Source organism: Columba livia, chromosome 2 (assembly GCF_036013475.1).
Source record: "Columba livia isolate bColLiv1 breed racing homer chromosome 2, bColLiv1.pat.W.v2, whole genome shotgun sequence".
Taxonomy (NCBI): Eukaryota; Metazoa; Chordata; class Aves; order Columbiformes; family Columbidae; genus Columba; species Columba livia.
The window spans coordinates 123,047,142-123,066,216 of record NC_088603.1 but is presented as its reverse complement, the minus strand read 5'-3'; the positions used below and the strand labels follow the sequence as shown (position 1 = coordinate 123,066,216).

The following is a 19,075-nucleotide window of genomic DNA, read 5'->3' as shown; positions in this document are numbered from 1 at the left end:
CACAACCTCTCTGGGCAGCCTGTTCCAGTGCTCTGGCACCCTCAAAGTAAAGAAGTTTCTCCACCTATTCAGATGGAACCTCCCATGTGGCTGTTGCCCCTCATCCTATCGTTGGGCACCACTGAGAAGAGCCTGGTCCCATCCTGACACCCACCCTTGAGATATTTATAAGCATTGATGAGATCCCCTCTCCGCCTTCTCTTCCCCAGGCTGAACAGACACAGCTCTCCTCAGTCTCTCTTCATAAGAAAGATCCTCCGGACCCCTCATCATCTTCTTAGCTGGACTCCCTCCAGTAGTTCCTTGTTTTTCTTAAAATGGGAAGCCCAGAGCTGGACGCAGTGCTCCAGATGCAGCCTCACCAGGGCAGAGTAGAGGGGGAGGAGAACCTCCCTCCACCTGCTGGGCACACTTTTAATGCACGCCAGTTCCTTACTCATCTGCCCCACAACAGGACGGGTAAGAGAATCAGAAAGGCAAAAGCTAGGAAAATTTGTGTGTTGAGATAAAAGACAGTTTACTAAGTGGTGCAAAAGCAATCGCTCCCCACCTCCCAGCAGCAGCAGACTGATGCCCAGCCAGTCTCCGAGCAACAGCTACTTTGGAAAGACTCTCCCCAAATTATTGCTGAGCATATTATCAAATGCTATGGAATTTTTCTTTGGTCAGTTCGGGTCAGTAGTCCCAGCTGCGTCCCTTCTCAGCCCCTGGGCCACCCCCAGCCTAGTCCTGGAGTCAAGGGACAGAGGGAGAAGCAGAAAAGGCCCTGACACAGTGCAAGCACCACTCAACAGCAGCAAAAAAACTGGGAGTGTTACCACCACTGTCACAAGCATCAAAAACAGCACCACACCAGCTGCTGTGGGGAAAGTGAGCTCCATCCCAACCAGACCCAGTGCACCCAGCAAGCTGCAAACAGCCTTAGAATGAAATTGCAGCTATGCAATTAGTATGTCTGGTGGAACAGCCAGGCTGCTATTCCATCTGTTAAGCTGAAGGTACAAAAAGTTAAATATATCTTGTCTAAAGTATCCCAGATCTACCCTTTTAAAACACTTCAACATTGTAGGCAGTGAGCTTACTCAGCAAGCTCTTTTAAACTGCATTTCTTACCTTAGTAGTTGGTTGAAACTGACTTCAACAAAATTCTTGGCTCATCTTAAGAATCATGCACACAATAACTAAAGGTTCAGTCATTTATTTGGTTATTTCTGAATTCTTAAGAACATGGTTAAGGCGAGAGATAAGCATATTAGTTACAATTTGTATAACAAGTAATAAAAAGATTTGAGTATCTGTACACTACTTTTTAATATGCTTACTGAATGATGCCTTTAGCTATATTCAGCTTAGCTGGCATTCTTGTGTAAACAGTATTTACTAGAACGAAAAATTAACTAGTACTAGCCATACTTCTAATACGCTACTTCAAATCTACCCTTGCAAACAGAAAGCAGTAAAAATACTTATTTGTCTTAAACATACAAAGCACAGCATTGTTCCAGGTAACAACACGTAACTTTGCAAGTGATATCTGGTTCCTTTAGTCGCAATGGCTTATAGTAGTAGTAAACTAAATAAAAGACCTACGAAAAGTCATAACAATTGGAATTTCACATTTGTCAAGCATGTAAGGCGACAAGTTTTACAGTTTGTGAATGAACAAGATATGTTGAACTGTAACATTCCCAGCCATTATAGATGCAAATGCTTGATGCAGCATATCTTTTCTCAGCCTCCAGAAAGGCTCATGTGCAGAAGAAAGAAATCACTGAGTATAATAGCCCAAGTTTAGTGGAATCATCATGATATATACGTGCACACACATACACGATGCAGGTTTACACTTCAGGAATGGAGTGATCCATCAGGCTTTTCATAATGCTAGTTGCCATCCTAAAGAAAAGGAAAAGGCATTCAGTTTTGTAAGGCAACTGTAGAAGAGCACTATGGCTCCTGATCCCTGTATCTTTGTCATCACTAGCCCTTTAAAAGCATTTGAAAGTTGGCCTTTTACTCCACTGTTTTTGACAAGTATGTTGCTACAGAAAGCCGCACCAAACTGCACACAAAAGACTCAAGGTTTTTATTAATAACTGGGCTAGCAACTTCAAAAAACATATTTTTTCAGGAGAGATTTAGCTGTGGAAAGCCAGTGCTGCCAAAGAATTAGAAAAGAAAACAACTACAACCTGCCAAGAATCATGTTTACATCACCAGAATTAGTTGCACTAGAAACAGCATTTCAGTTACAAGGTAACAAATACTTGTGTTATTCATGTACTTGAAAGATCTCAGAGACTCTAGTTTAGTCAAATTATGTTGAGAGAAGGGTTTTTCAGGAGAAGAAAAAGGCAAAGGAACATCACTAACATATGAATAGTTTTAAAACAGAACCAAAATACACTGTTTTCCTTAACCTGATGGTTTTAGTCAATTTTCAGACTCCCTCCACACTCTCTCTAGCCTTAATTTTATGTTTGTAACTAAGTCTTATCATGAGCACATTTTATTTAACCTACAAAAAAATAGTCACTGTCACCTTGATTGTATTTAACATTATGGCTGCTTGGTTGATTACCTACCTCTTTATTATATACTCATAAATACTGGAAGGCATGACAGTAATGGTCACTACGTTTCCAGCTGTTGCCAAGATGTCTGCAATCTGGGGGTCCTGTTGTTAAACAAAACGTCATATAAGCAACATTAATCAAGCAGACTAATAAAGCAGCAGTTCAAGAGCTTTTTCTAGACACATTTCACGCAGCTTATAAGACCCACAACTCCTTGCTTGGAATACTTGACCTTCAGGGCAAATCACTGAACCTGCAATACCACTTCACAGATGTTTGGTTATCAGTATCTTGCACAAACTGTCTAGAAAAGGGACACAGATGTTTTACACAGAATTCCCACTAGAATTTGATACAGGCTGGCAGGAGGAAGCTTGTTATGTGTTGCCAGCAAAGTTAGACTAAAAATAAAAAGAGAGGGTGAGACTAGCCAGGTAGATGCAGAAAGGAAGAGAATGAGTTGCCCTGCCTACTGACATAAAACTGCAAAGAAGCCTCAAAACATATGTCTCTCCAATCAAGTGGTTGCCTCTCATGACTTAATTCCTCATCTTATGAACATTCATCAACGTATTAGAATCCTTTTCCCTGTCCAAAACACAATTACTATACGCAGAGAGCTTTCAGCTCTCCACACCCACCACACACTATTTATTTTACCTTCAATCCAATTACATTCTGGCCGTTGATTTCACAGATGTTGTGCTCTGTAAGAAGCCCATTTCTTGCAGCAGAACTATCTTTCACTATTGAGGTTATTTTTCCATTCTTGAATATGAAACCAACATGTCCTGTGCTGTCCTTATGCATAGTAATAATTCGTTCAAAAGGCCTACAAAGAAGGAAAGAGACACTTAACGTGTAAAACCCATGTTATCAGTCTACTAAACCATAGAAAGCACCACAAACTATTCCAGCATCTTTGACTGTGTAAAAGTAATTGTACTCTAAGAGACTCATACATCAACTACAATGAAAAATAGTTGGGTTTTGTTAGTATTTGCTAGTTTAATCTCTTCTTTCCAGGATGAAGTCACAGTGCATTTGTAAACTTGTTTCTAAACCTTACACATTTTCCCATTCTACAGATACTCCGCCATCTTGATTAATAATAGTAATAGTAGTAATAATAATAATAAACTCACAAAACATCCACACAAACATACACACAAATGGCCATTAAAATTAGGTTTTATCTACAAATGTTAAACATCACTAAAACAGTGCAGGCAGTTTTAACAACTGCAGGCAGATCACAGGATTCTGGAGTACAAGGCTTCCCCAAGAACAATTCTATTGCTTTACAAACAATAAACCTTCAAGTCACATATTAAACTGTCAGTAAATCCAGCAAGGGGTTGGGGACTGGGGCACAGAAGTGACAGGGAATCTACTGCCACAATATCTTGATTAAATACAAGATAGAAGAAGCAGCTGCTCTGATAGAAGCAGCATTTCCTCCCCAGGTTAAACTTGGTTCCTAAATAAGAATGAACACTGAAAAACCTTCAAGTCACACACTTAGTCATATCATGTATCAACTGCTTTCTCACAGCCTATTGACCTTACGTGGAATCATAACTATTATTACAACACACAACTAGCCAGAAGCTCATTATTTAATACAATTAAGAATCTGTATTGATTCATCACACATACTTTTAGCAAAACTGGCATTAATTCAAGTGTAAATAACAGAGTTCAGAAAAAACCTAAATAAAAAATGCAAATGTGTTCATTATGACAGTGAATATTTTGATTCCATCTTTTATTGCTTTTTCAAAAAGTATCAGCAGAAGATAAGTTTGGTCCAAAAAAAAAGCATGGAACTCTTCAATTCAAAGTTTAAATATCACTTGTGCTATCACATTTTAGTTTAACCTTGAAAAAATGCTACACCTCATGACACCCCAGGCAAGCATGTGCTGGAAATTTGCAAGTTAACAACAATTTTGTCTATTATTTTGACTGTTCCCCACAAAAGGGACACTTCTGAGGATATTTACTATTGAAGTACATGGACAAACAGATTTTGCTACACCTGCAGTGCTGCTCAAGCAAGGGAAAACCAAAACCCCAGCGAATTACCCGGAGATGGATAATAACAACCTGTATCTGCAGTTAGTTTTACCTGTCCCGAATGATCATGGAAATCCTTTCTCCAGAAGCCTGTTTCAGCACTTTATGCGCTTTATCAGAACTCCATCCTGCGCAGTTTTCACCATTGATCTGCAGAACTTGGTCTCCAAACCGCAGACCAGCGAGGGATGCTGGAGAGTTTGCCTGAACTAACTGGACAAATATACCCTACCAAACAGAAGAGGGAAAAAAGAAATCTGAAACAAACAGATCAAGATGGACTAGTGGTAAATTTGCTTATCTCTTTGTGCATTTGACTAATAATTCCTTTACAAGGAATCAGAGTCTATATATAGACAGAAAACTAATTCACCGATGTTAGAAACTCTATGGCAAATCTTTCCTTCTTTTGCAACCCTATTATTTTTCAACTTCTTATTGATGATGATTTCTTAGGACCTCAGGTAAAAAAAACACAAGGCTTTAAAACAAGTATTTCTAGTCCAAGTACCCCTAAAAGCCGAGTAAAGCAAATCAAGGGAAACTGTAGATAATGCCTTCTCAGGGAAGGGGGTGTTACTCAAAGAAAAACCCAGCATTTCCTGGGTTAGGAGAACTACAAAAAGCACTTTAACCCTATATGAAGCCTTGAATACAACTTTTTTTTCAAACTTGCATATTAAATGGCCTTGCTAAACTAACCCCAAATGAAAAAAAGTGTAGCATTTTCCACAGTAAGAATCAAGACATACTGAAACACAGAAGCTCCACAGCAGGTTTAAGGATCTTTTGCAGCTATGTTCATGTTAGGGGACACTCAAAAAAGCCCAAAATTACTTTTTTATCTATTCTTACTTTTCTCACCATTGTATAAATCTATTAAAAAACAATAAATACTTGTAAGCCACAGGCAGTTCTCTGAATACTGCTGAACTTTAAGTACAGCCCAGCATTTCCACAAAGATAGAGAGAAAAGTCTTGAACTGCTAACAAGTATCACAGCAGCTTTGTAAAGACAATTTCATGCTTTAAAGTGAAAAAAATTTACAAGGGTTTTTCAGGTGTTATAAAACATCTGCAAGTAAATTGCTCCTGTAAATTTAGGTCTTAGTCCAAACAGCTGTAACTCTATTTCCTCCTCTAATCAGAGATTTTCAGATTCTGATAATGGACAAGCAATACACAACAGGCAATTTTTTTTAATTTTTTTTTTACAGGAAACTAACTTCACTACTAATTTAATCCAGTAGTAAGATCTCTATAGGCAAAAGCAAACTTCTATACTTACATTGTCAACAGACTTAAGGCGAAGTCCAATTTTGCCATCTTGATCTTTACATAAAATTGCTTCGCGGATGCCTTGCTTAATCTCTGCTCTGCGAATTCCAATATCATTTCCTGTCACCGGAGCTACCATGTAATTAGTAGAAGGTCGTGTTACCAGTTGCTGATTAAAACAAAACAGCCAGACAGCTTAGTTTCAACTTTTTAAAATAGCTATGCATCAGTTTATATGAAGTGATATTTAAAAATAAAAACCAAAAAACCACACACAGAAATTAAGTCACAACACCAGCTCTTGCCCACCCCACCCCTCAACATTGGAAATACACTGCTCAGTTTAAGACCAGAGAAAAACAGGCACTGCAACTTAAAACAATTATTTTATCAGTCAAGTATGGTACTTAAGACAAATAGTAGTCTACTCTCTAGAATGGTATATATACATGTAGTCTTTCTACTTCTGCTTTCCAAAACATGCTTGGTTGGTACCTACACCCTGTGGCTGAGCAGCTGCTGCCACTGGCAGGTTTCTCTGCACTTCTTCCTCACTGAGGCTCAGGCCCATATACTGGGAAAGTTCCGGATACAGTCTGGGGTACAAGCCTATAGGAGAAAAAAACAAAACATCAACACAATTGTTGGTTTAAGAGAACAGTTACTGCTTTCATATGTACAATTACTTCAACAAAACTTGTGCTATTGTGATGAATTTAATTTGAAAATTATGACAGAAGAGTCACTTGAATCAGAGCTGTTACTCCAGCTCAGCATAGAAAAGTAACCAGACGAGAAACACTTCTGAGATAATGAGCTCACAGAGAAATTTCAGTTTCTGTTACTCAATTCACCCCTTATGGCACAAACATTAGATAGATGATCATAAATTCCAAAACCCATGCTGTGCTGTAGCCCAAGACGACATGCCCTTGCTCCAAAGCTTGTGGGGAAATATTCTCCCCGCCTCCCCAAACTGGGTGTGCTGGAGAACACACATACACAGAGCGACCTTCCACCAAGTGCTAGACACAAGACAGCATTCTCAAGAGGTGACCACACCAAGGACATTCCAGATACCAGGCATGGAAAAGTTCCTGCAGAGGACAACCTCCCAGCTGCAAGGTCCACAGTCTGCTTTAAGAGTTTTCATAAGTAGCCGTCACTTTCTCACAGCATCCAAATGAAGTATTCAGACATGCTTCTCAACACAACTAAACAAACACAGTCCTTAAAATATCCAAAATATCCAGCAGCAGGTGCATCTATGCCAGAGAGGAGTGGGGCACAGGAAGTGGGTGGAAAGTTGAACTAGCAGACTCGTCAGAGCTTGAGTTGAATCACTCTGGAAATAAGCTTGATACTGCCCTTGACATTGCACGGACAATTAACTGGCAGGATTTAGCAAGTGGCAGTTACAAGAACTCTTGAAGAGTCCACCCACCATTCTCACTGAAGCAGTGGGGACAGAAAAGACAGCTTGGAAAGCGAGGGAGTGCAAGGGATGGGCCTTGGGAGCAAGGAGCCTCCCCAGTTCACAAAGCTTGGGTTTCCAGCACTCATTTATGGGCAGGCATACAAAACCAGCTATTAAAAGAACCCACATTTGACCAGAAATGGAAAGTAACTTTTCTGGGAAGGAACACAAAGGTCACTGCAAGGTGAATTCCAGTGTAACCGAGAGAATTTTCTTGCTCCTTAATACTTTCAGTGGTCATGTTTGCATTTGGCTTCACATCAGAGCTGTCTTGTCTGATCTTATTTCCAGACTGATCTGTTAGCTTATCTCTTCATCCATATTGATTATTAAGCTTTTAATGAATATTTCTTCTATGTTTGTCTTTTGCTTGTGCTTTCAAGCTCCTAGGGTTATACCACAATTAATGTTGCACAAGAGTTCTGCAGCTACTCAATTTTTCTCTTCTGTTCTTCAAAGACCACAACACAGGATGCATCTTTGCTGGCTTCATTACATTCTCATTCAAAACAGAGACACCTCCAAATAGCAGAAAGCATCCAGAAGTTCTTGATGATGTATATTCTCCTGCCTCTGCCAGGACAGAGGTATTCCCAGCAGGTTTGACACAACCTACAGATGATGTAGGCCTCCCTTCCTTTGGGATATATTGAGTGATTAATCACTTCAGCCATACACAAGGTGAGGTCAAGACTGTGTCATTTGGCATAAAAATTGCCAGGAGAATTCAAACTCTGGGCAGCAGAAAGAAGGCTGCCAGAAAAGGACTGCTGAAGCAAACTTCAATTTGGTCTGTGAGGTGAGGTTGGGTCAGGTAAGTATCTGTTCCAGAAAGGATCTATGAGAGGTGGCTCTCTAGTGAGCTACACAAACTCCTGCCTTAACGTCACCTTAGACACACCAGCACCAAGAGGAGAACTGGTTACATCCACCAAGCTCTCATATCTGATCCAGCAGCATTCTTGACAGCTGTTCCAGCACTGCTGCTGGTGATGCTGGCTAGAGGTTTCAGGCCTTTTAGACCAAGCATAACTTAGTAGCCCAGAGCTCTAAACTCAAACATACCCACGTCCCTTCACGAATGTACATGTGCATGGCAGAAGGAGAAGAAAAATGGGTACAAGTCATTCATCTTTAGGTCTGACGGATTTCCCTCCAGACATCTGAACCCAAGATCTGCTGGAAGCTTTATGTTGACGGACTGACGATTAAGTTCTAACTTCCTGGGCGCTTCTCTATTGACAAAAAATCCTGTTTGTTTGTTCCCAAGTGAGCTCATATGGAGAGGAAAGACACTCAGACTCACGCTGCCCTCTAAAGCTTACAAAAAAAAACACTTAATAAGGACAAATAAGTTTGTGAGGTCAGAGTTAAAAAGAGCTCAAATGGTACCAACAGCAGATCTTGTTATGTTAGGTTCACTTGGAAAACGTTTCAAGAAGTTAGAAGGGTTAGTGTTTGCCACAACTTTCTATTATAAACAAACACTGGTTTTTGACTGCTATACCATCACTACCAAGGTGGTTTGGGGCAGATGGAAGGGTGTTGGCCTTTCCAAAAAGGCATGGTCTCAGCCTTAGTGAACAGAATTACCTATTTATAGGTATTTTTGACTGTACTGTAACTGCAGGCTTTCATAACTGCTTTCCACAACATTAGGATGCTATACAGTACACAAGCTTACCTCCATCATGAGGAATGGGAGCAGAAGCCTCAGACAAGATTGCTGGATTAGCTGGATTTGAAGAAAATGCAGTCTGAGCCTAAAAACAAAGAAACTCAAGTATGTTATCTTGTAGAAGAACAATCTATGAGAACATTATTAAGCAGCCAGGAGAAGTAGTATTTTCTTTTTATTTGTACATGCTAGTTGTTATTATTCTTGAAACTCTGAAGTCACTTTTTTTAATAAATAGCTTCAATACAATATGCTGTAGTAGCATCAAACTACTGCAGCAGATCAACTTTTATCTTCCTCAGTAATAATGCAGAAAGGCTTTTCTGTCTATCTGGTTTGGTTTTGTTATTAAGCAAGTTAATGAGCATAAGATCTCCTAAAAGACACATTAAACTTGGCTGACAAAGCTTTACATCTTTAAGTTTTAAGGTACAACCTTTGGCAGAGTGTTTTGTGATTACTTTTTTCAGTTGGCTAGCAGCCATTTTTATCTCTTCACCATTTACATACATTATTCCCGAGTTCTGCCACACTCCTTTACAAGTTGTAAGTTAAGTTCCACACAATCCAATGCTACCAGTTTAATGCCCTCTGAAAGAAACAGACTTTATGAGATCATTTTTCTGCAGAAGTTGCCACTACAGTGAGCACACTCAGCTTACTTTCTATATTGCTCAATGATTTACAAATATAAGAGACCATATTAAAGCAAGCCAGTTTCTTTTCTTCTCAGTACCTCAGCTACTACTTTTTTGTCCTTGTGTAATCACGACCAGTCAAAAACACTGCTGTACAGAGGCCTGCTAAGTCTGATGTAAATAGCTACCCCAATAGCTTTCCTAAGTTTCAACATCAAACTGGGGGCATGGGGGGGGTGGAATGGAAATCACTAAATGCATAGTTAATCATTATGCTGAGCGGGGCACATAAATCATCTAACACAACATGACAGTTAAATGACTTCATGTTTTTAAGGAAATCATGCTTTAAAATAGAAGACTTCGTAGTCCTGTGCTCTCCAGGAAGTTGTTTTTAGAAAAAAGTTTCAGAGCAAGAATGACTCATTTTTCAATATTAGATATATTTAGAAGAACAGCCACAAGCTCAAATCCTGGACAAAAAGAACAGGTTAGAATATTTAATGTAACAAGTCCATTTGTTTTAATCAGCTGTTATTTTAATCTCGCTAGTTGTGGATACGGACTTTGTCTTTCAGTACTATGTCCCCTCCCACCCTAAGAGTGCTCTCACATGCATTTAAAAAGACAATATTTAAATAATCCAGGTTTTAGGAGAGGCGAATCATTTGGAATCATATCACTGAAAACAGACTGCCTTAATCTTAAAATAATGGCATTTAGCAACAATAATACTTATTTCCCCTCTCTCACAACTATACTCAGTAGACAGCCCATTACCCGCCTAGTTCCTCCTATGATCACTGGGAATGAGATGCTGTCGTGTCACTTCACCGCTGAAGGGCAACCTTCCCCATTGACAATGGCAACGGGGACACCCGAGCCTCCCCACCCAGGATCTGTAACTGAATGCTCTTGGCTCTCCCAGCCTCGCATCAATTTTCTCAAACTGTCTTGCTTGACATCCCACCCATCAAGTGGTAGAACTCTGTGAAATCCTAATTTACGCTCTGAGTGGACAATCACCTTCAAGCACGACAGCAAGCATCTGTCCTGCAAAAACTGATTTCCAGAAAACTGATCTTTGACATTACAGAGTCACCAGGGATTAAACTAGTTTAACCATTTGTTATGCTCCCTATAGAAATCTCCATAAATTTTACTCTTATTTGTCTGTGAAACACCACAAGAGACTGCAGGCATAGTCACATGAACAAAGCACTTCTGCCCAAGTTCATAAGCCCCGATGAGCATAAAGGCAAGACCACTTACAAGAAGAGTCCTGGCTCTATGAAATGACAGAACAAGGCTTACAGAACTCAGCATATAGACAACCTACTTCATGCGGTGGTCACTAAAGTTAAGTAGTAGAAAGACCAGATGTAATATTTTTAATTGTAATATATAAACTCTAGCAGTTGGTTGTTAAAAGGCTGAAGGAGCACATTCTTGGCTCCGGGCTAGGTTTGGTTTTTTTTTTTCCCTTCAGTTCAGCATCACCTGACTGCAGATAAAGGACTTCGGTAAGATAAGAAGAATGGGGCAGGGTGGGAGGACACAACAGGGAAAAATCACAACGTAATGCCCGCAATTTCAAGAGCCCCAACCCACACATACAAACATGGGGAGACTGAGGCACTCTGCTTTGGGACAGCACAGGAGAGTTACTAAGCTGTTCTGTGCAGTTTGCTCGACTGCTTCCCAACGAGGAGGAGGACAAGGACAGAGGCAGCAGACACCTTAAAATACACTATAATTCATCCAGAGTCACAGAATAACTCATTGCTGTTGTTTAACCTGGGAGAGAATCCAGTTTAAGTTTAGGAAAGAAAAATGGAAGCTAGGTAAAATGCTGAGGAAAGCAAGGAAATTCCTTGTAAAATATATTCATGTCAAATTTCTCATGGAGTTTTATCCAGTAAAGTGGTTTTTGTTATTTTGTTCCACAAATAGTTTTTTCATCCTCAGCCTGTTTAATAATAACGACACAAACATTCTTACACATACAGGGTTTTACACAAATACGACAATCTTGGAAGTACTGAGAGAACTGATCACTACCATGACACAGCCAGAGTACAAGTCTGATTCCCGATGACATTAAGAAAGTCAGTGTTCTTTTTTTTATGCACAACTGACTATGAAAGCTTTCTGCCACAGGTTCGGACACCAGGAATGAGACACAGCAGGTTTATTAGTTCAGTTAATATCTATTCATCACATGAGAGCTGAAGTATGAGAAGAGACTGACTGTGTTTATCTACTTAAGACCAAGTAACTATGCTTAAAAAAAAGGCCAAACGTATCAACACATTAAAGACAGATGACTATAAATAAATATATAAAACAAAATAAATATACCCCACAGTAATAAAATAAGCATTGATCATATTTTATCAAGCTAAAAAGTAAACAGTTTGTCTTTCCCCTTTCAGAGTATGATGGTAAAACACGAACTCACACCTGCAATAAAAGTTTCCCCTCCCCTAGATTAAAAATCATCACATCTATTACCGTCATCAAACCTCATCTTATTACAGCCCAACATACCTGAATAACTTTGTCCACCTTCAGATCTTCCAGGGAAGGATAGAGAGACATTTTGATGCAGTCTCACTGGGTAGAGGGAAGACCAAAAAAAAAAAGGGGGGGGAGCAAACAACAGGGTTGGTCATCAGATATATTTACATAGCAGTACATCCTAAAACAAGCACAAAAGAATAAGAAAGAAAACAAAAAGTGTTAAATAAGTGATCTGTGACCTGCACATCTTAGCACTACAGATACCTGGCATTGCAGATAGATTAAATGGGCAGCCTTAATGGAATTTGTTAGCAATAATACCCTTTGCGTAATAGGCTTAATTGAATATGCTTAGCATTGCCAAAGTTTACATCTCAATGATGAGGATGTCTATACAGAGAAAACTGTTTACATGAAGTATTGCAAAGACAGACTTTAAGAGGCCAGAATGCAATGATGATGAGGGTTAAAAGGAAAAAAAAATCTAATCACTCTCCTCCTACTCCTCCTCCCAACTGGGACAGTATCTTATATGCAACTGTGGAAGCTTCCACTCTGTTATCCAAAGTATCCAAACACTTCCATTAGTTCAAGTATTCCAGAAAGAAGCCACTAAAGCGAACTGGCTTCTCAAGTCCATTTGCAACACAAGAACTGGCTTCCTGAGTCCCCTTGCAGAAAGGAACTATAAACCAGCAAGATCCAGTCAGTGGTGAGTTTCAAAACACACAGAGGCTTCAGGCTGACTCTCATGTGATGTGGGGAGAGCCCTGTGAGAACTCCTCAGGAAGTAATACAGCAAAATAAAAGCAAGGATGGAAAAAAAAGAGGCAAGCAAAACAAAAATCCCACTTCACGTGATCCTCTAAGGCACCACACACTGACACCCAGCTCTGCCAGAGCCAGGCACCTGAGGCTTCAGGAAAGCCCATTTTTCCAAAGCTCCTTCACACATTCTCACTGAGGTCAGCTGAACTTTCCAAAACCATAATAAAACATTTCACATCAACATATGGGAGCATATTAACAATGGGGGGAGAAGGACATAAGAAAACAAAGTGTGATACAGCTTTGCAAATTGGAAAAGGTACTGAGAACACAGTTAATGAGTTCTATTAAAAGCTTTTGGTTTGGGGATTAATTTCCTCATCCAAAGAACAGAGGTCCTTATTTGTGTAAGAACTTAGCAAAAATTTCAGACTAAGAGTGACCACTGCAAATCCTTGAGCTACTGCTTCTCTAAGTGCAGATATTGATTAAAACAAACAAACAAAAACACACCACAAAACACACACACACACTGATGCCCAATGTGATATTTCAGTAACACAGACATCTTTTCATATTACATTAAGCTCTCTGACAGCTTTTCTACTTGTTCAGGAGAGTGGCCAACAGCTCCAGTATCATATCAAACCACAATTAAAACTTTAAAAAAAGCATGCCCTAGATGGGACAGAGATCTAAACTGTGAACGCGTGGCCAGTTCTCTTGCAATAATTAATTGCTACTGACATTTTTGACTAATTGTTGCAACTAAGCCAAAAATAATCAAAGCCTGGAAGCCTTATAAATTAAACACAGAACTTCAAACTGGTTTTAAATGCGTGTTTTAATCCAGCACTGACCTGAAACAATCAAGTGCTTTTACTTAACCAAAATGGATCACAGCAAACGCAAGCCCAGGCGCAGCAAACCCCTCACTCGGGTAAGCGGAGCCTGAACGCTGCGTCCTGCTGCCAGCACCAGCCGAGTCGCACACAGCATCACACTCACCGTCTACGCTACAGATACCCCAGTACATCCCAGAGCCAGCCCAAGAACTGGCACAAGCTCAAAGTCAGCACAGAGGCACAGCTGGGAGAAGAGGGCAGGCTGAGGACGGTGCGTTCCCAAAGCCACCCTGTTTCAGGGCAATGAGGGGCACAGGAGCAGCGTCTTGCTGGTGGCGAGCTCTGACAGCCGCAGAGCACAGAACAAGGTCTGCCAGGTCCCTGGGCCCTGTGACCAGCTTCCACACCACAAACCCCAGTGTGTTCACACGTCGGCCAGCTTTAGTTCCCCTCCACAGACCACTTTCTGCATGCAATTATTGGTGCCGCTTGTCCCAGACCAGAAACCTCAACCTTCCTCTAACTTACAAAGAAGAGCGTGGTCCTTTCTATAGAAAAGTATTAGCAAACCCACACATGTCTTAGTTCTCAGATCATATCAGATGACACTCCAGCAGCTTATCCTCCTACTTTACAGTCTCCCTGGTCACATCCCATCCACAGCCAAGGGCTCACAAATGCAGGCACTTGTCATTGCTACTGGGGAGGTCCCCCCATCACAATCTCACTAGTTACTATTTTTGGTTTTCCGACTAAACAACCAGAATAAATGTCACCACTGTAATTGCATCCAGTGAGCTCTCATAACTTTGGGTATGGAGTTTTCAACTTCTACACAGACATTTGTAACACACCTTGTTAGGTAGTGTGAGATGCACAAAAATGCAGCATTTAGTTTAGAATATGATTTTTTTTTTTATTAACAAGTGCCACTGTCAGGGACCACCAGCAATCACCTGTCCACAATTTCTGTGCAACGTTATCCACAGTATAAAAAAAGGGTTTCCACAGGCACTGTAACGGCTCTTGGAATTGGGGAGTGGCTACCACAGAATGTGAGTCACTACAACCTCCTTTTCTCTCTTAAAAATCTACATCAACACCAGAATAATTTTACTTAATCACTTCCATATTCCCGTGCCTTGTGAGGAACACAAGTATTTAGGAAAGCAAAAGTAAAAAAGGCAGATTGTGGAGCAGGAAGGAGAGCCATAACTCAGCTAGTGACCCACACACCTGGCAGTGAAGACCTCTCCCCGTTTCTCAACACCTTGGTTGTGAAGTTCAACCACCAGCACCCATCAGCTCGTCCCACCACGCAGATCCTGTCTGCCAAAGGCAAGTGTGGGGCCACTGGCCAGAGATTCGTGGAAAGGCGTCACTCGTGACACCCTGGGGCTGCCAGCAGGAAGTGTTGTGTGTGGGAGGGATCCCAACTGCCCTTGGTGGCTCAGCTGGGAGAAGACCGGCTTCCACGCATACTCTCCAGGTCAGAAAGCACAGAGCTGAAGGCAATGTGGGATCCATCTGAACCCCAAGCCTGGCCAGCCTGTAAGCGACTGCTGCCCCTGAAAGCACCAGCAGCCAACACTGGGGGAGGTAAAAAAAAGCAAAACAAAACAAAAAACACCACCCGCAAGTGTTTTCTGCCTGTGGCACATGGAGAGATGACAGCAAGCCACAAAGCCAGCACCTGAACTGAAACACTGGTTTCCACTTCCACTTGGGTAGATGCTCATGAATTCAAAAGTTGATCTTGAAAGCAGATCCAGGGCAAAAACACCTGGAGGTCAGGCTAAGACAGAAGGAACTGGGCAACTGTTTTGCAAGACACGTTCTCCGCCAATAACTCAGAGTTTCCCTTCTGAGCCGTATCTAATTAGCCTCTGAGCAACTGCTCTCATTATGCATTTAGCTCTGAAATCTCCTGCCTCCATTTCAGACCCGGAGAAGAGCTCACTTGCCCGAAAAGGGGCGTCACATCCATTCCACCCCTACAGCAATATTTAGCCCGTGTAAGAAGCCATTAAAAATGCCCGAGTTCATTACAGACACCGGCCGAGAAACACGGTCCTTGCGCAACGACCCTGGAGCCTGAACGAGAGGTCAGAAGACAGTCCCACCCCCAAACCCAAGACCGCGGGAGGGTGCGCAGACGGGCAGGTATTTACTTGCCGTTTTCTCTGGCCGCAGCCCAAGGAGCCCCTCGGGGAGCCGGGTCCCTCTTGCCCGGCAGCGGCTGCCTCCCCCGGCCGGCTCCGGGAAGCGGGTCGCCCCGCACTGCGCCGCCGCCCCACAGGAGCACGACACGGCTCGGCGGCGGCAGCGGGGACAAGCGCTGCCCTCGCAAACGGCACAGCGAAGTCACCTCGGCGCCGGCCGGCCGGCCGGCCTCCCTCCCTCGCCTCGCCGCGCCCCCTCCCCGCTCCGCCATGTCCGCAGCTCCCCCCCCGCCTGCCTTCCTCCCCCCTCATGCCGCCGAGGATGGGCCGCCGCCCCCGGCCCGCGCACAAAGGGCCGCGGGGAAAGGGCCCCCATCCAGCCGGCCCCAGCCTCTCCTTTACCTCCGGCCCAGAAGGCAGCGGGGAGAGAAGCGGCAGCAGCGGCTGCACCAAGTCCCGGCAACGCCGCTATGAGGAGAACGGGGGCGGTGGCGGAACTGGCCGGGCCCCGCGCATGCTCCGCGGCGGCGGGAGGGGGCCGGGCCGGGCCCGGCGAGCGGGGAAGGGGCCGTAGCTGGGGGTCTGTGCTGGGGGTCTGTGCTGGGGGTCTGTGCTGGGGGCTGCGGGGCGGACGGGGGGGTCAGGCAGCCGGACGGCGGTGGCCCCGATCCGCTAGAAACGGTGCCGCTCTGCTCTCTTGTTTTACTCATTGTTCGCTTTTGCGCTGCCTCGTCAGCAATCATTTACCTTTATTGGTGAACAGCTGTCACCTTCGCAAAAGTATCCTTTCTTATTCATTTTACAACTTTTTGTGTTTCCCCCGGTAATTAAGCACGCCCAGGTAACTGCCTTGTTTTCTCTGGTTTCGTGTTTCCCGGTCAGGCGTCGGGGAGTTGCGACACGTCAGAGCCGGGTGCTGACGTCACGACACGTCAGAGCCGGGGGTGCCCACGTCAGCACCTGGAGCAGAGCATTTCTGAAGAGCTCCCGTGGGGAAGGCGTGATGACAAGTGTACCGGCGACAGGGAAATGCCAGAACAAGCTCGGAAAGAGGCTTTCATACTCAATTACCCTAGTTATCCCGTATTTGCCTTATTTTATAGCATGAACTTCTCTAGCATCAATTTCCAGTATTTAAAATCCTTCTCCACTAGACTGCCTATTGTCAAATCTTGTTCAGCATGTAGATAATTAAATGTGCTGAGCACCCTGGACCTTCTCTCCAGGTAAGAAACCAGGGCATTCACTAAACAGTTTATTTACCAGCACTGAGGAAGGAGCTCTGTTCCTACCTCCAGTCTCTTTCTCCTGTTGGCAGCCAGTCCCAGCACTTGTCCAGCTTTTCCATGGGACAGCTTAGCTCGGTGGAGCAGCAGAAATCAAATCCACCAAAAAACAGGGATGTTTTTTTCTGCTGGGTTAGAGAGCCAAACCAGCAACAGAAAGATCTCACAAGCACCAGTACTGGCCAGAGCAGGGGAAGGGAGGGTGTGGCTGAAAACGGGAGAAAAGAGGAGGAGGAAGGAGAAGTGGGTATGAAAAGGAAGGGTGATTCCCTTCCTTCTGGCACTAACAGGCTGTTTCTTCATTAGGGCTGCCTGCACAATTATAACCCTAGTTGAGCTAAACAGAGATTTTGTTGTGATGTATATTTTCCAATCCTCATTGCGTCTCTTGATCCTCTCCAGTTGCCAGCATCTTCGGTGGGCACCGCAGGGGCGTGTAAGGTTGGGATAGCAGCAGCAGCAGTGCTGAATACAGAGGTCCAGCCTCTCTCCAGTTGCTCTTAATGTTGCTGTGTCTACAACCGGCAATCAGCTGAGTCTGACACCTTCCTGTATGAGCATGTGAACCTTTGTCTACCGAGTCATTCAGTTACAGATCATTAAATATATATGAAGTGCAATGTTTGGCTTAGGGTATAAATTCACGAAAATCCTGTGTTCAGTGCCTTCTGGGCTGAAAGGAGGAAGAAAAGTTCTGGTTTAATAACAACAGCTGATTACTGCTTTTGTTGTGCTAAATTTTCTGTGTGGCCAAAGGTGATTGTTGAAATAAGTGCAGTAAAACGTTTAGAACTTTACATGCTCAGAACAAGGCTGTAACTCTTTATCCTGGAGAAGAGAAGGTTCTGGGGAGACCTTATTGTGGATTTCAATACTTAAAGGGGGCTTATTAGAAAGATGGGGACTGACTATTTAGCAGTGCCTGTTGTGATAGGACAAGTGGTGATGGTTTTAAAGTACAGTAGATCCAGACTAGATATAAGGAAGAAATTTTTTATTATGAGGGTGGTGAAACCCTGGCCCAGGTTGCCCAGAGAGGTGGTAGATGCCCTATCCCTGGAGACATTCAAGGCCAGGCTGGATGGCACTCTGAGCAACCTGATCTAGTTGAAGATTGCACGGGAGTTGGACCTTTAAAGGTCCCTTCTGACTCAAGACATTCTATTATTCTATGATTCCATGAGCTCAGTGAAGTGAAGCCCTGCACCCAGCCTGGAGAATCAAGACCACTGTAGTGTCTATATGGAATGGAAATCACAGGTGTGTGATTGACAGTTGTCCAGGTGCAATTCTGCTGGATGCTGGTGCTGACAACTGAAGGGGAATGTTTTCCTTTGGTTAGCCGTTGAATGCCCCTCTCATTTCGAATACATTGCTCTTTTCTCCAGAAAGCTAGGTTGTTATTTGCTATTTCTGCATTACTTTGTCTCTTGTCATGGTCTCTTGAGACAGCTTGCTATCAAGGTATCCATCTGATGGATGTCAGACCTGCACTGTCAATGCACACTTCCTGATTTTACCCATGAGTCTGTAATGGACATTCATTTTTGCTAGGACATCATAATAAAGAAAGTGGCTTCATATAGTCTATTTCTTGCTGGGCATACTCTGTGTGCACTATTAATAGTATGTCATCTAAGAACAAGCAAAGTCCAGGTTACAGGCAGCAGTTCTGGCACAATGTCCACCTGGGGGACATCTACCTTGGTAACAAAAGTGAATTTCATTTTCTCCAAAACATGAAATACAATTTCAATAAATATTT

At 42.8% G+C, this 19,075-nt stretch overlaps 1 protein-coding gene across 4 annotated transcripts; it reads right to left on the bottom strand.

Annotated features, from left to right (window-relative positions):
* Positions 1 to 1,182: 1,182 nt before the first annotated feature.
* On the bottom strand, positions 1,183 to 17,526 carry SDCBP (syndecan binding protein). 4 transcript variants are annotated; one of them, XM_065053616.1, is made up of 9 exons: positions 17,317 to 17,526; positions 12,277 to 12,342; positions 9,095 to 9,173; positions 6,433 to 6,542; positions 5,944 to 6,102; positions 4,708 to 4,883; positions 3,237 to 3,408; positions 2,586 to 2,677; positions 1,183 to 1,896 (listed from the first exon to the last, which is right to left on the bottom strand). In XM_065053616.1, exons 2-9 carry the CDS (start codon positions 12,325 to 12,327, stop codon positions 1,842 to 1,844), a joined length of 894 nt encoding a protein of 297 aa, XP_064909688.1. In that variant the 5' UTR covers positions 12,328 to 12,342; positions 17,317 to 17,526; the 3' UTR covers positions 1,183 to 1,841. The 4 variants fall into 4 exon arrangements, with proteins under 4 accessions (XP_064909688.1, XP_064909687.1, XP_064909686.1 ...); XM_065053615.1 differs by lacking the exon at positions 17,317 to 17,526 and adding an exon at positions 16,772 to 16,935; XM_065053614.1 differs by lacking the exon at positions 17,317 to 17,526 and adding an exon at positions 16,427 to 16,564.
* Between the last annotated feature and the right edge of the window lie 1,549 nt (positions 17,527 to 19,075).